Genomic DNA, 14488 nt, shown 5'->3' with positions numbered 1-14488 from the left:
GATTCAAATGCAATTGATTTGAGTTAACATTTCACAATTGTGGCACATTTCAATGTTCATTAACCAAACATTTTCTACAAAAGAGTATATGTGACCCATTTCAGGAAGCTAGGCGTATGTTGCACGTCACTACTTCACAGGAGAGGCATTTCAATGAATTCATTTTTTTAATCAAAATGCTTCCTTTTTTTTTTTTTTTTAACTTTTTTTTTAACATAAATGCCTTCTGGAACATGTAAACTTTCATGTGCCTGAATAACAAACTGGTATTCCATCTGTAAATACAAATAAAATTGTTAAATTACGAGCCTAGTTGGTTTAGCCCTGGAAAAAGACAGGAACATTCCTGATAGCCATGATTTGCTGAGATAATGGATGGGCTGGAGATGCCGGGAGATGAGTTTGGATTGGTCTGCCATGTAGGATGCTTCTGTCTATAATGTGAGCTGCTCAGTATGTGTTGATAATCTTTTCTACTGCAGATTTTTTGAAAGATATAACATTAGCCATCGAGAACTACAAAAGTTTTGCTACTTTTCTCAACAAAATTGATGCCCTGAATTTAGCAGGCGCTATGGACCGATCAGTTGGAAAACATTATGATGGGCTATTTTCTGCACACGCCACGGTCAGTGTGAACCGGAGTGACTTTACACAATGCTGGCCAAACAAGATGTACTGTAGCTACAAAAGTAAGTTAAATGGTTCCAGTCTGCCGTGAAGCGTTCATCCATGTATACGGGTAAGAGTCTAGCTACATTTTCAGATATTATACGTTTCTAATTTTGTCAAAAAGTTTTTTTTTTTTGCAAGTTAAAGTGTACTGTTAGCTAGCTAGCGAACATTGAACCTATCTGTGTAGTAATATTTTTCGAATCAGAAAAAGATTTGCGTTGCTAGTTATAGCCCAATGTTAGCTAGCTAGCTAACATTGAACCTAGTTGGTTAGCTTTAAATACCTGCATATTCATACTACAGCTATAACAATCAGTTTGTATTGGTAGTAGTATGAGTTGAGATTAATCCGGTTCATTGTTTAGCTAGCTAGCTAGCTAGCTACATGTCTAAACAAAAGACTCCACTTTGCCAGATGATTACAAGACCCATCAAGTTAGACAGGTATGGGGGTGATTATGGCCATCTTTTGTATTTCATGAACATGTGTACATGGCTAGACAATAGTGACTCATCCACTTATCTAGATGTGGCTGGGGGGTGGTTATAGCATTTCTTTCACCTGACCCATCAATTTAAACAAGTGTGTCTGGGTAAGCATCCTCTAACAATTATCTGGACACATTGTTTTTGATATTGCTACTGTGCAAATATGCAAGTAACCATTTCACTGTGCTGTTTACACCTTCTGTATCCTGTTCATGTGACACATAAACTGAGATGTTATTAGATATAGTGTGTGTTTACCAGAGACAGTAATGTGAAGAAGAACATGACCTGCACCATGTAGGCTTCTACTTTTACCACTTTTAGTCTTGAAATCTTTGGTTGTTTACTAAACTACACACTCTGCTGTGCACATGGACTCACAAGTGAATCGTTAAAGAAATGGGCGGGGCTAAGGCTTAACAGGGTGTGAACGATGCTGAATGGGTGTAGACAAAGAAGAGCTCTCCAGTCGGTACACCAAAAATATCAAGGGTCATTTTCTCAAAAGTGGGGTTACAATTCAAAGCAAAATGACTTTCCCATTGTTCCTCAACTGCAGTGTATTATATATCATTTTATAGCTCTGAGTTTCTACTTTTATCCAATGTAAAAAACAATTTCAAATTTGGCTACATAGGACCGAGTCCATGTGGTGGTTCACATATGTTTGACAATCTTAAGAGTTGAAAGCCTATCGCTGTTTTCACATCATTTTTTAGATCATGGCATATCAAATAGACGATTTAACTTTATCTAAATCAAATGCAATCTCTGTTTAATGTTGAAAATAAAGGACTTCAAATGTATTACACTGTGACAATAAAGCATTGTATATCGAACATTTACCATTTAATGTTGAAAATAAAATACTTCAAATGTATAAGACTGTGACAATAAAGCATTGTAGAGCGAACATTTACCAAAGTGGTCGTAGTGCAAAGGGCTAGATAATTTGAAACCCCATTCAACTGTAGCGATGACCAGTGGATATAAAATATCTATAAAACAGTGCAAATAATATGTACAGCCACTTACGTCCAAAAAGACTCTACACAGCACAAGGCCAACATAATGATCCTTTTCTTCTTCCTTTGATTTCTTCTTCCTAAACACTACTTCATGTAAAACATGATCAGTTTTAGATCAAGAGATGCGACAGGGTATATAATGCCTATTTGGTTATCTGAATTATGACTAGAAAGTGGAGATCAGATCATAAACTCAGCATCCACCATTTGAATTGTTGGGGCCATAAAACGACTTCATTTAAAACCAAGTGGGACAGAGAAGGACAAGCAATTTGCAGTATCGGTGTCTACTATTAAAGATGATTGCTAGCCCACTAATCTCTGTAGTATTTCTAATGCTCTCTTCAGTAAGGGAATCTCTTTCAAGTAGGTAAAATAGATGTACATTTCCTGACCTGAGGTATCTACAACTGTGCATCCTTAAAAGCACATAATACTGAATGGTAAATATCTCAGGATTTAACACGAACAATGGCACTTACTAATAATAAAATGATGAATACGCCGAGATCCAATTAACAAAAATTGATTTGATCCATTTTGGATGTAAAAAAATAAGCAATTGTGCATTTTTTAGTCCATGTGATATTAAGATCAATATGAAATCAAATGTAGGTTGCCGGTGTATTTCTAGATATAAACAAGAAGCCCTGTGCAGCAACACATACCGGCTGTATTTTTGAAATGACGATTAGCTCAGAAACACATGAAAACATAAAATGTTTTGAACATCGCTCAGAGATGTACAAATATGATAAAACATTCAAAATGGGTGAATCATTTCTTTAAGGCACAAGACTCACTTCTTAAAGTGGAACTGACAGTATTTTAAGCACTTTGCAGATATGAAACAAACAGACAATCATAATATCAGTCCAAAATATCAAATTCCCAGTTTATCCTTCAAAACCAACTTTATAAGAGGTTTTAAAAATAGGTTCGATTTGACTCAATATGTCTTTACGTACACTAAGGCATTGTTAGCAGAATAGATGGATGCAGTTCACTGCATGATTAATATAATTAACCAATACATTTCTTGGTAGTCCCAAAAATATCGCTATCAGGTTGGGTGGGTACATTGTTTGCTGCCTCCATTCGGGATGCTCTGTTTCAGTTTCAATTACTCAATATTTTGGACAAAAACGGACGAATGTAACTAAGGCTGGGAATGTCAATACAATCAAACTAGCAAAGTAAATTATCAAAAGTCAGTCATATCATGGCTAATAGGCTAGCATATCTATTTATGTAGCAAGCTAAAAACAGAGCCTAACGCTAGCTAGATAGCTAGCTGCTAGGAGGATGACATGTAACGTAATTGGAGGAGTGGGTGAGTGAGTGACCTTTTCCCCTCATATCGGTTTATGGTGGCTATACATAGCTAGATATGCAGGTGTAATTTGGTTAGCTAGCAAGAACCTGAACGACTGTTATCCAGTTAGCACATTTCTTGCGTTCATAAACAGCCTAACCCGTTTTGGAAAGGGCGAGTAAAATGGTCAGAGTGAGATTCTCTCATTTATTTCTGGAAGTAGCTAGCTAGCAAACCAGCCAACTTTAACCAGTTAGCTTGGGTGCTTGGTTAGGACAATAATGAATTGCATTGACAAGACAATAATGAATTGCATTAGCAGGCAAGCTGTAGAATTCCCCATAATGTATCAGTGCAATTCTGACGAGTAATTAGCTGAAAAATGTTGAGAGGGTTTATCTAATGTTGCTTCGTTAAATGTTTAGCTCATCTTTCTCTGGCTAGCATTAGTTGTTGATGTGCATAATTGGGGGAGAGAGAGCCTCCCTTTTCATGGTTGTTTGATCAATAGGACTGTTGAGTTCTGAAATGTAAGAGGACTCCTGTGGTATTTACGCATTTGCAGAAATCCATGTGTTCTAATGATCTAAAGTCGAGCTGTTGCTACTGCCTTTAAACACACAGTCCAGTTGAAAGATTGGCTATGGTGAACCAGTCTGCGTAGACTCCGGTCTTGGACGTGACAGATGTTTTTATTAGGTTTTATTTACTGCAGTGTCTATTAATTGTCAAAATGCCCGGCTGCTTTCCCACTCTATATTGCTATAGAATTTTCACAAATGCCTTAGTATACTTAATTCCCAAACATTCTATATATTCCCAAACATTCAATATCTAAATGACCATATCTAAGAGCTCGCTTGTCAGAAAATGTTTTAAAAATGTAATATTCTTCCTGGGGGTGTATATGAACATATTTTAACAAGATTTTGTGTCGCTTAAATGCTGTCAGTTCCATTTTAAGTACTATAGCTAGAGACTTGAAACCAATGTGGTGGCCTTAGACACAAAAATACTTAATTTTATGTTGATTGAAAATACTGTATTCTCATATGCATGGGATTATGTAGCTGTATTACTAAAGTGTAAATTCAGTGTTTAAGAATGTTTCTGAGTATAATTCATGTTGTTTCTGAGATGATCGCTGTATGTTGTCTTTAAGCCACAGAGCTCACCAGTTGAACAGGGAGTTTTGGCCCAGTGTCATGAAGTAGATCTGGCTGCAGCCCCCAGACTGCACCGTGGCAAAGAACACCTTCACACAGAAAATAGATCAATCAGTAAAAAAAAAGACAACTTACAGTATAATATTCAACACCTACAACACTATGAACAACATACAATGTTTCACATCTACCAGAGCCCAGTGATATGGGGGGGTCATGTGAGCTTTGCCCAAGGTGTGTTTTGGTGATATCAAGATGATGTTGTCGTACCTTGTCATTCCTCTCACAAAGAAACTTGAGTTTCTGGGCCTTCTTGTGCATGAAGACTCCCTCCAGGTTGCCCGTGTTAGCTGACCTCAGCTCGATGGCTTTGTCTCCCCAGCCCATCACCTGGTTGGACTGCAGGTAGGCTGTGGAGATACACACATAAACCACCAGGGATTTATGGAACTCTATTCCCTTTATAGTGTACTACATTTGACCAGGGCCCATAGGGTAATAGTGCACTGTACAATATGTGGAATGGGGTACCATTTGGGAAGCACACACTAAGGCTTTTAGACCCTCCAAGGCTTTCTGCCTCTCTGAATGAGTGCCATGTAAATCAATCTTGAGATGAAAATCAATAGGCACACTTTTCCCACTCTCCTCTTTTGAGCTGTTCTACAGTGCCTTCAGGAAGTATTCGCAAACCCTGGACTTTTTCCACATTTTATTGTGTTAAAGTCTGAATTGAAAATGGATTAACTTTTTTGGATACTGGCCTACACACAATACCCCATAATGTCAAAGTGGGATTATCATTAAAAAAACATTTTTTTTAAAACAATTTTAGTTATGAATTAAGTCATTAAGTATTATGGCAAGCCTAAATAAGTTCAGGAGTAAAAATGTGCTTAACAAGTCACATAATTAGTTGCATGGACTAACTCTGTGTGCAATAATACGGGTTAATGTGATTTTTTTATGATCTCTGTAAACCAAACGTACAATTATTTGTAAGGTCCCTCAGTCGAGCGGTAAATTTCAAACGCAGATTCAACTACAAAGACCAGGGAGGTGTTCCAATGCCTCACAAAAAAGGGCATCTATTGGTAGATGGGTAAAAAAGCAGACATTGTATATTCCTTTGAGTATGGTGAAGTTATTAATTACACATTGGATGGTCTATCAATACACCCAGTCACTACAACAATACAGCTGTTTTTCCAAACTCAGTTGCCAGTATCATGACACAAGGCGAGACCCAGATGCAGACACAGGAGGCAGATGGTTGGAGTCTTATAATATTTATTAATCCAATAGGGTAAGGCAAGAGAATGGTCGTGGACAGGCAAAGGGTCAAAATCAGTTCAGAGTCCAAAAGGTACCAAGGGGCAGGCAGAATCAAGGTCAGGGCAGGCAGGCAGGAAAGTAGTCCGGAGTCAGGCAGAGGTCAAAACCTGTTCAGAGTCCAAAAGGCACCAAGGGGCAGGCAGAACCAAGGTCAGGGCAGACAGGCGGGAAAGTAGTCCGGAGTCAGGCAGAGGTCAAAACCGGGAGGACTATCAAAAAGAGAATAGCAAAAATAGTGGCGCAGTGGTCTAAGGCATTGCATCGCAACACTAGTTGTGCCACTGGTGATTCTGGGTTTGAGTCCAGGCTCTGTCGCAGCCTGCCGCAACTGGGAGATCCATGGGGCGGCGCACAATTGGCCCACCGTCGTCCGGGTTAGGGGAGGGTTTGGCCGGCAGGGATGTCCTTGTCCTTGCTAACTAGTGACTCCTGTGGTGGGCTGGGCGCAGTGCACACTGACATGGTCGGTGTTAACCGTACACCTGGCGTTAACTCTGTGTTAACTCTGACATATTGGTGCGGCTGGCTTCCGGGTTAAGCGGGCATTGTGTCAAGAAGCAGTGCTGCTTGGTTGGGTTGTGCTTCAGAGGACGCACGGCTCTCGACCTTCGCCTCTACAGAGTCCGTACGGGAGTTACAGCAATGAGACAAGACTGTAACTATCAATTGGATACCAAGAAATTGTGGAGAAAAAATAACTAAAGCGGGTGGACAAACAAAAACACACAAATTCTGACAAACTCCAACCATTGATTATGCAATAATGGGCTGCCATCAGTCAGGATGTGGCCCAGAAGTTAATTGACAGCATGTCAGGGCGGATTGCAGAGGTCTTGAATAAGAAGGGTCAACACCGCAAATATTGACTCTTTGCATCAACTTCATGTAATTGTCAATAAAAGCCTTTGACACTTATGAAATGCTTCTAATTATACTTCCGTATTCTGTAGTAACATCTGCCAAAAATATCTAAAGACACTGAAGCAGCAAACTTTGTGGAAATTAATATTTGTGTCATTCTCAAAACCTTTGGCCACAACTGTAGATGGGTAATAATTCAGGCGGTAACACAACAAAATGGGGAATAAGACAAGGGGTATGAATACTTTCTGAAGTTTCTGTATATACACTGTGTGTTATTGACTTGTTAATTGTTTACTCTATGTGTAACTCTGTGTTGTCTGTTCACACTGCTATGCTTTATCTTGTCCAGGTCACAGTTGTAAATGAGAACTTGTTCTCAACTAGCCTACCTGGTTAAATAAAGGTGAAATAAAAAAATAAAAATATACTCTGTTCTGGGCTGAGTTTATTTACAGTACCAGTCAAAAGTTTGGACACACCTACTCGTTCAAGGGTTTTTATTACATTTTTCTACATTGTAGAATAGTAGTGAAGACATCAAAACCATGAAATAACACATATGGAATCATGTAGTAACCAAAAAAGTGTTAAACAAATCAAAATATATTTTATATTTGAGATTCTTCAAAGTAGCCACCGTTTGCCTTGATGACAGCTTTGCACAGTCTTGGCATTCTCTCAACCAGCTTCATGAGGAATGATTTTCCAACAGTCATGAAGTTCCCACATATGCTGAGCACTTGTTTGCTGTTTTTCCTTCACTCTGCGGTCCAACTCATCTTAAACCGTCTCAATTGGGTTGAGGTCGGCTGATTGTGGAGGCCAGGTCATCTGATGCAGCACCTGATGCAGCAACTCTCTTTTGGTCAAATAGCCCTTACACAGCCTGGAGGTGTATTTTGGGTCATTGTCCTGTTGAAAAAACAATTTTCAACAGATTTCCACTGGTCTAATGTCCATTGCTCGTTGTTTCTTGGCCCAACCAAGCCTCTTCTTCTTATTGGTGTCTTTTAGTAGTGGTTTCTTGGCAGCAATTCAACCATGAAGGCTTGATTCACGCAGTCTCTTTGTGAGACTGCCTGCGTAGACTCCGGTCTTGGACGTGACAGAAGTTTTTATTAGGTTTTATTTGCTGCAGTGTCTATTCATTGTCAAAATGCCCAGCTGCTTTCCCCCTCTATATTGCTATATAATTTTTACAAATGCCTTAGTATATGTAATTCCCAAACATTCTATGTATTCCCAAACATTCCATATCTCAGTGCTTCCTTGTCAGATATTATTTTAAAGTGTCATATTCTTCCTGTTACTAGATGTGTCTGTTACGTGAACTCTGTGAAGCATTTATTTGGGCTGCAATCTGAGGTGCAGTTAACTCTAATGAACTTATTCTCTGCAGCAGAGGTAACTCTGGGTTTTCCTTTCCTGTGGCAGTCCTCATGAGAGCCAGTTTCATCATAGCGCTTAATGGTTTTTGCGACTGCACTTGAAAAAACTTTTAAGTTCTTGAACTTTTCCGCATTGACTGACCTTCATGTCTTAAAGTATTGATGGGCTGTCGTTTCTCTTTGCTTATTTGAGCTGTTCTTGCCATAATATGGACTTGGTCTTTTACCAAATAGGGATATCTTCTATACCACCCCTACCTTGTCACAACACAACTGATTGGCTCAAATGCATTAAAAAGGAAAGAAATTCCAAATGTACTTTTAACAAGGCACACCTGTTAATTGAAATGCATTCCAGGTGACTACCTCATGAAGCTGGTTGAGAGAATGCCAAGACTGTGCAAAACTGTCATAAAGGTAAAGGGTGGCTACTTTGAAGAATCTCAAATATAAAAATATTTTGATTTGTTAAACACTTACTACATGATTCCATTTGTGTTATTTCATAGTTTTGATGTCTTCACTATTATTCTACAATGTAGAAAATAGTCAAAATAAAGAAAAATCCCTGGAATGAGTAGGCGTGTCCAAACTTTTGACTGTTACTGTATACTCTATATACTTTGGTCTGGACTGAATTTATTTATACTCTGGTCTGGACTGAGTTTATTTATACTCTATATACTCTGGTCTGGACTGAGTTTATTTATACTCTATATACTCTGGTCTGGGCTGAGTTTATTTACACTATATATACACAGGTCCGGGCTTGGCTGCGTGCTGTCCTGTCTGTAATCATTTCCTCACAGATAACACTTCCCCTTGAATAATGACCTGACCAATGGACCCAACTAAAACAGTCTAACAGAACATCTTATTTTTATTGTCCCAAATCTGTCTAGAGTTGTTGGATCCAGCTTGACTCCTGTTCGCACCCAGTGTTCGCACCCAGTGTTCGCACCCAGTGTTCGCACCCAGTGTTCGCACCCAGTGTTCGCACCCAGTGTTCGCACCCAGTGTTCGCACCCAGTGTTCGCACCCAGTGCTCCAAGCACAATTGACAACGGTCACTTCCTGGCTGCTGCATATCAAAAAGGGACGATAGAAGAGATTTGATTTGGATCTCTTTTAGTCCCCATTTTGACTAATCTTCCAAGAGTCCTTAAACATTAAAATACAATTTATAATACGAACACATTTCCACATATAACACACTATTACAAACATACATAATATACTAACATAAAGACCCAATAAATACTCAATCTAAAAAAAATATTGATTCTTCATCTACTATAGTCCCACAACATTTCTATGTATTATATTTAAATCGTTTTAAAATAATGTTTACATTTATATATTGAAAGGTCTCTGGTTTGCTCAGTTAATTTATTCCATTTCTTGAGAGACATGTTGAGAGACATGTTCTATTGTTTAAATGGTGGGGGTCTGCAGTCTATCAAAGATAGAAGTATTTTTCATTCTGAGTGGAAGTGGAATATCTCTCTGTCCCCTCTCTCAACACACACACACACACACACACACACACACACACACACACACACACACACACACACACACACACACACACACACACACACACACACACACACACACACACACACACACACACACACACACACACACACACACACACACACAGCCTGCAGGTGTTGATTGGGTGAGTGTGTACGATGTACATAAACTCACCAACAGATGCAGGCATCTCTCCCCACTGCAGCACTGTCTCCTTGGTGATGCGTCCGTAGGTGTCTATGTAAACCCCCTCGTCCTCATAACACACCAGCACCTCCATGCCACTGCTGTTGGGTAGGATGATGATGGCATGAGGCCGGATCACACCTTGGATCTGAGACAGACACAAAACACAGTCAGATGAGATGATGATAAAGTGGCACCCTATCCCCTATCTAGTGCACTACATTTGACCAGAGCCCAAGCAGAATAGGGTGTCATTTGGGGCACAGTCAGGATGATTTCTATAGTGTCTCTATCTGTAGTATAGTGTTATACTGTATCAGTTATCATTCTGTCTGTTGGAAAATAACCATCTTCTTGACTTGCCGACCACTGGAAGTACAGCACAGCACTCTCACTCCAAATCTCTCCATCTCTAGAAGCAACAGCTATAATCACACAGCCCCATCCCCATCACCAGTTGTAATCCTCCTAATACACAAACTAACATTGTCTAATAAAACAAAGTTTTATTGCCTCGATTGGCCCACTCTCCCTCCCTGAAACCATCTTGGTTAATTCCATTTGATAAGAGGCTGATTCACACAGTGAACTGGATCCGGCATGCCTTCGCCTCAATGATCAAAACATGCTCAAAGTCACTTAGGTCAGATGTTTTTCCCATTGTAACATTCAACAGAACAGTAACTGAATGCCTCAATGCCTGTCTGCCTGTCTATAGGAGCGATCCATTTTTGTGAACGGGATGGTGTACCTAATAAACTGTGTATATCGCTCCTCCATTCCATAATAACACATCCCCTTTCTCGCTCACTATGTTGGATCAGCCCAGGCACCAACAGAGAGACGGTGACGACACGGCTTAATTAATTAGAACGTCTCAGCTAATTAATCGGCACACAATGTCTTGACTTAAATTCTCTAATTACAAACTAATTTGCCAAACATGCTCAGTGCTCAGCTCTTTCTCTCCTGGCATCAGAATACAACTTAGGTACCCACATGAATGTTGTTTCTATGGCTGGTGAGCTCCACTGAGATGTGATTCAGAGCTATATAACCACTGAACCGCCTCTTGGCAGTGAGGAGGACAAGGAAGCACCAAGCAGCAGTGAGAAGGAGAAGGAGGAGGAAGCGAGTGGCAGTGAGGAGGAGGAGGCAGCGAGTGGCAGTGAGGAGGAGGAGGAGGCAGCGAGTGGCAGTGAGGAAGAGGAGGCGGCAGCGTGTGGCAGTGAGGAGGAGGCAGTCAGAAGGAGGAAGAGGCAGCGAGTGGCAGTGAGGAGGAGGAGGAAGCGAGTGGCAGTGAGGAGGAGGAGGAGGCAGCGAGTGGCAGTGAGGAGGAGGAGGAGGCAGCGAGTGGCAGTGAGGAGGAGGAGGAGGCGGCGAGTGGCAGTGAGGAGGAGGAGGCGGCGAGTGGCAGTGAGGAGGAGGAGGAGGCAGCGAGTGGCAGTGAGGAGGAGGAGGCAGCGAGTGGCAGTGAGGAGGAGGAGGCAGCGAGTGGCAGTGAGGAGGAGGAGGCAGCGAGTGGCAGTGAGAAGGAGGAGGCAGCGAGTGGCAGTGAGGAGGAGGCAGTCAGAAGGAGGAAGAGGCAGCGAGTGGCAGTGAGGAGGAGGAGGAAGCGAGTGGCAGTGAGGAGGAGGAGGAGGCAGCGAGTGGCAGTGAGGAGGAGGCAGTCAGAAGGAGGAAGAGGCAGCGAGTGGCAGTGAGGAGGAGGAGGCAGCGAGGAGGAGTAGGCAGCGAGTGGCAGTGAGGAGGAGGAGGCGGCGAGTGGCAGTGAGGAGGAGGAGGCGGCGAGTGGCAGTGAGGAGGAGGCAGTCAGAAGGAGGAAGAGGCAGCGCGTGGCAGCGAGGAGGAGTAGGCAGCGAGTGGCAGTGAGGAGGAGGAGGCAGCGAGGAGGAGTAGGCAGCGAGTGGCAGCGAAGAGGAGTAGGCAGCGAGTGGCAGTGAGGAGGAGGAGGCAGCGAGGAGGAGTAGGCAGCGAGTGGCAGCGAGGAGGAGTAGGCAGAGAGTGGCAGTGAGGAGGAGGAGGAGGCAGCGAGTGGCAGTGAGGAGGAGGCAGTCAGAAGGAGGAGGAGGCAGCGAGTGGCAGTGAGGAGGAGGCAGTCAGAAGGAGGAAGAGGCAGCGAGTGGCAGCGAGGAGGAGTAGGCAGCGAGTGGCAGTGAGGAGGAGGAGGCAGCGAGGAGGAGGAGGCAGCGAGTGGCAGTGAGGAGGAGGAGGCAGCGAGTGGCAGTGAGGAGGAGGAGGCAGCGAGTGGCAGTGAGGAGGAGGCAGTCAGAAGGAGGAAGAGGCAGCGAGTGGCAGTGAGGAGGAGGAGGCAGCGAGGAGGAGTAGGCAGTGAGTGGCAGTGAGGAGGAGAAGGCGGCGAGTGGCAGTGAGGAGGAGGAGGCGGCGAGTGGCAGTGAGGAGGAGGAGGCGGCGAGTGGCAGTGAGGAGGAGGAGGAGGCAGCGAGTGGCAGTGAGGAGGAGGAGGAGGCAGCGAGTGGCAGTGAGGAGGAGGCAGCGCGTGGCAGTGAGGAGGAGGAGGCAGCGAGTGGCAGTGAGGAGGAGGAGGAGGCAGCGAGTGGCAGTGAGGAGGAGGAGGCAGCGAGTGGCAGTGAGGAGGAGGAGGCAGCGAGTGGCAGTGAGGAGGAGGAGGAAGCGAGTGGCAGTGAGGAGGAGGAGGCAGCGAGTGGCAGTGAGGAGGAGGAGGAAGCGAGTGGCAGTGAGGAGGAGGAGGAGGCAGCGAGTGGCAGTGAGGAGGAGGAGGCAGCGAGTGGCAGTGAGGAGGAGGAGGCAGCGAGTGGCAGTGAGGAGGAGGAGGAGGCAGCGAGTGGCAGTGAGGAGGAGGAGGAGGCAGCGAGTGGCAGTGAGGAGGAGGAGGAGGCAGCGAGTGGCAGTGAGGAGGAGGAGGCAGCGAGTGGCAGTGAGGAGGAGGAGGAGGCAGCGAGTGGCAGTGAGGAAGAGGAGGCGGCAGCGTGTGGCAGTGAGGAGGAGGCAGTCAGAAGGAGGAAGAGGCAGTGAGTGGCAGTGAGGAGGAGGAGGAAGCGAGTGGCAGTGAGGAGGAGGAGGAGGCAGCGAGTGGCAGTGAGGAGGAGGAGGAGGCAGCGAGTGGCAGTGAGGAGGAGGAGGAGGCGGCGAGTGGCAGTGAGGAGGAGGAGGCGGCGAGTGGCAGTGAGGAGGAGGAGGAGGCAGCGAGTGGCAGTGAGGAGGAGGAGGCAGCGAGTGGCAGTGAGGAGGAGGAGGCAGCGAGTGGCAGTGAGGAGGAGGAGGCAGCGAGTGGCAGTGAGAAGGAGGAGGCAGCGAGTGGCAGTGAGGAGGAGGCAGTCAGAAGGAGGAAGAGGCAGCGAGTGGCAGTGAGGAGGAGGAGGAAGCGAGTGGCAGTGAGGAGGAGGAGGAGGCAGCGAGTGGCAGTGAGGAGGAGGCAGTCAGAAGGAGGAAGAGGCAGCGAGTGGCAGTGAGGAGGAGGAGGCAGCGAGGAGGAGTAGGCAGCGAGTGGCAGTGAGGAGGAGGAGGCGGCGAGTGGCAGTGAGGAGGAGGAGGCGGCGAGTGGCAGTGAGGAGGAGGCAGTCAGAAGGAGGAAGAGGCAGCGCGTGGCAGCGAGGAGGAGTAGGTAGCGAGTGGCAGTGAGGAGGAGGAGGCAGCGAGGAGGAGTAGGCAGCGAGTGGCAGCGAAGAGGAGTAGGCAGCGAGTGGCAGTGAGGAGGAGGAGGCAGCGAGGAGGAGTAGGCAGCGAGTGGCAGCGAGGAGGAGTAGGCAGAGAGTGGCAGTGAGGAGGAGGAGGAGGCAGCGAGTGGCAGTGAGGAGGAGGCAGTCAGAAGGAGGAGGAGGCAGCGAGTGGCAGTGAGGAGGAGGCAGTCAGAAGGAGGAAGAGGCAGCGAGTGGCAGCGAGGAGGAGTAGGCAGCGAGTGGCAGTGAGGAGGAGGAGGCAGCGAGGAGGAGGAGGCAGCGAGTGGCAGTGAGTAGGAGGAGGCGGCGAGTGGCAGTGAGGAGGAGGAGGAGGCAGCGAGTGGCAGTGAGGAGGAGGCAGTCAGAAGGAGGAAGAGGCAGCGAGTGGCAGTGAGGAGGAGGAGGCAGCGAGGAGGAGTAGGCAGTGAGTGGCAGTGAGGAGGAGAAGGCGGCGAGTGGCAGTGAGGAGGAGGAGGCGGCGAGTGGCAGTGAGGAGGAGGAGGCGGCGAGTGGCAGTGAGGAGGAGGAGGAGGCAGCGAGTGGCAGTGAGGAGGAGGAGGAGGCAGCGAGTGGCAGTGAGGAGGAGGCAGCGCGTGGCAGTGAGGAGGAGGAGGCAGCGAGTGGCAGTGAGGAGGAGGAGGAGGCAGCGAGTGGCAGTGAGGAGGAGGAGGCAGCGAGTGGCAGTGAGGAGGAGGAGGCAGCGAGTGGCAGTGAGGAGGAGGAGGAAGCGAGTGGCAGTGAGGAGGAGGAGGAGGCAGCGAGTGGCAGTGAGGAGGAGGAGGCAGCGAGTGGCAGTGAGGAGGAGGAGGCAGCGAGTGGCAGTGAGGAGGAGGAGGCAGCGAGTGGCAGTGAGGAGGAGGAGGAG

General features: G+C 45.7%; 1 protein-coding gene across 20 annotated transcripts in view; it reads right to left on the bottom strand.

Annotated features, from left to right (window-relative positions):
- Positions 1 to 1912: 1912 nt before the first annotated feature.
- Positions 1913 to 14488, bottom strand: part of LOC110504401 (mitogen-activated protein kinase kinase kinase kinase 4) — a 130256-nt gene continuing 117680 nt past the window's right edge. For 5 of the 20 annotated variants that reach the window (XM_036970522.2, XM_036970524.2, XM_036970526.2 and 2 more), the window contains 4 exons: positions 9971 to 10130; positions 4944 to 5083; positions 4683 to 4762; positions 1913 to 2279 (listed from right to left, as the gene is read on the bottom strand). In XM_036970522.2, coding sequence (XP_036826417.2) covers positions 2270 to 2279; positions 4683 to 4762; positions 4944 to 5083; positions 9971 to 10130 — 390 coding nt within the window. In that variant the 3' untranslated portion in view covers positions 1913 to 2269. Of the gene's footprint in view, positions 2280 to 2841; positions 4763 to 4943; positions 5084 to 7355; positions 7785 to 9970; positions 10131 to 14488 lie in introns of those variants that run through there. The other 15 variants (XM_090219384.1, XM_090219386.1, XM_090219388.1 and 12 more) reach the window with 5 other exon arrangements.

The sequence above is a fragment of the Oncorhynchus mykiss genome, chromosome 25 (genome assembly GCF_057628025.1).
Source record: "Oncorhynchus mykiss isolate SJ-2025 chromosome 25, ASM5762802v1, whole genome shotgun sequence".
NCBI lineage: Eukaryota > Metazoa > Chordata > Actinopteri > Salmoniformes > Salmonidae > Oncorhynchus > Oncorhynchus mykiss.
Note: the sequence above shows the minus strand (reverse complement) of the source record. Positions and strands in the feature narration are given on the sequence as shown.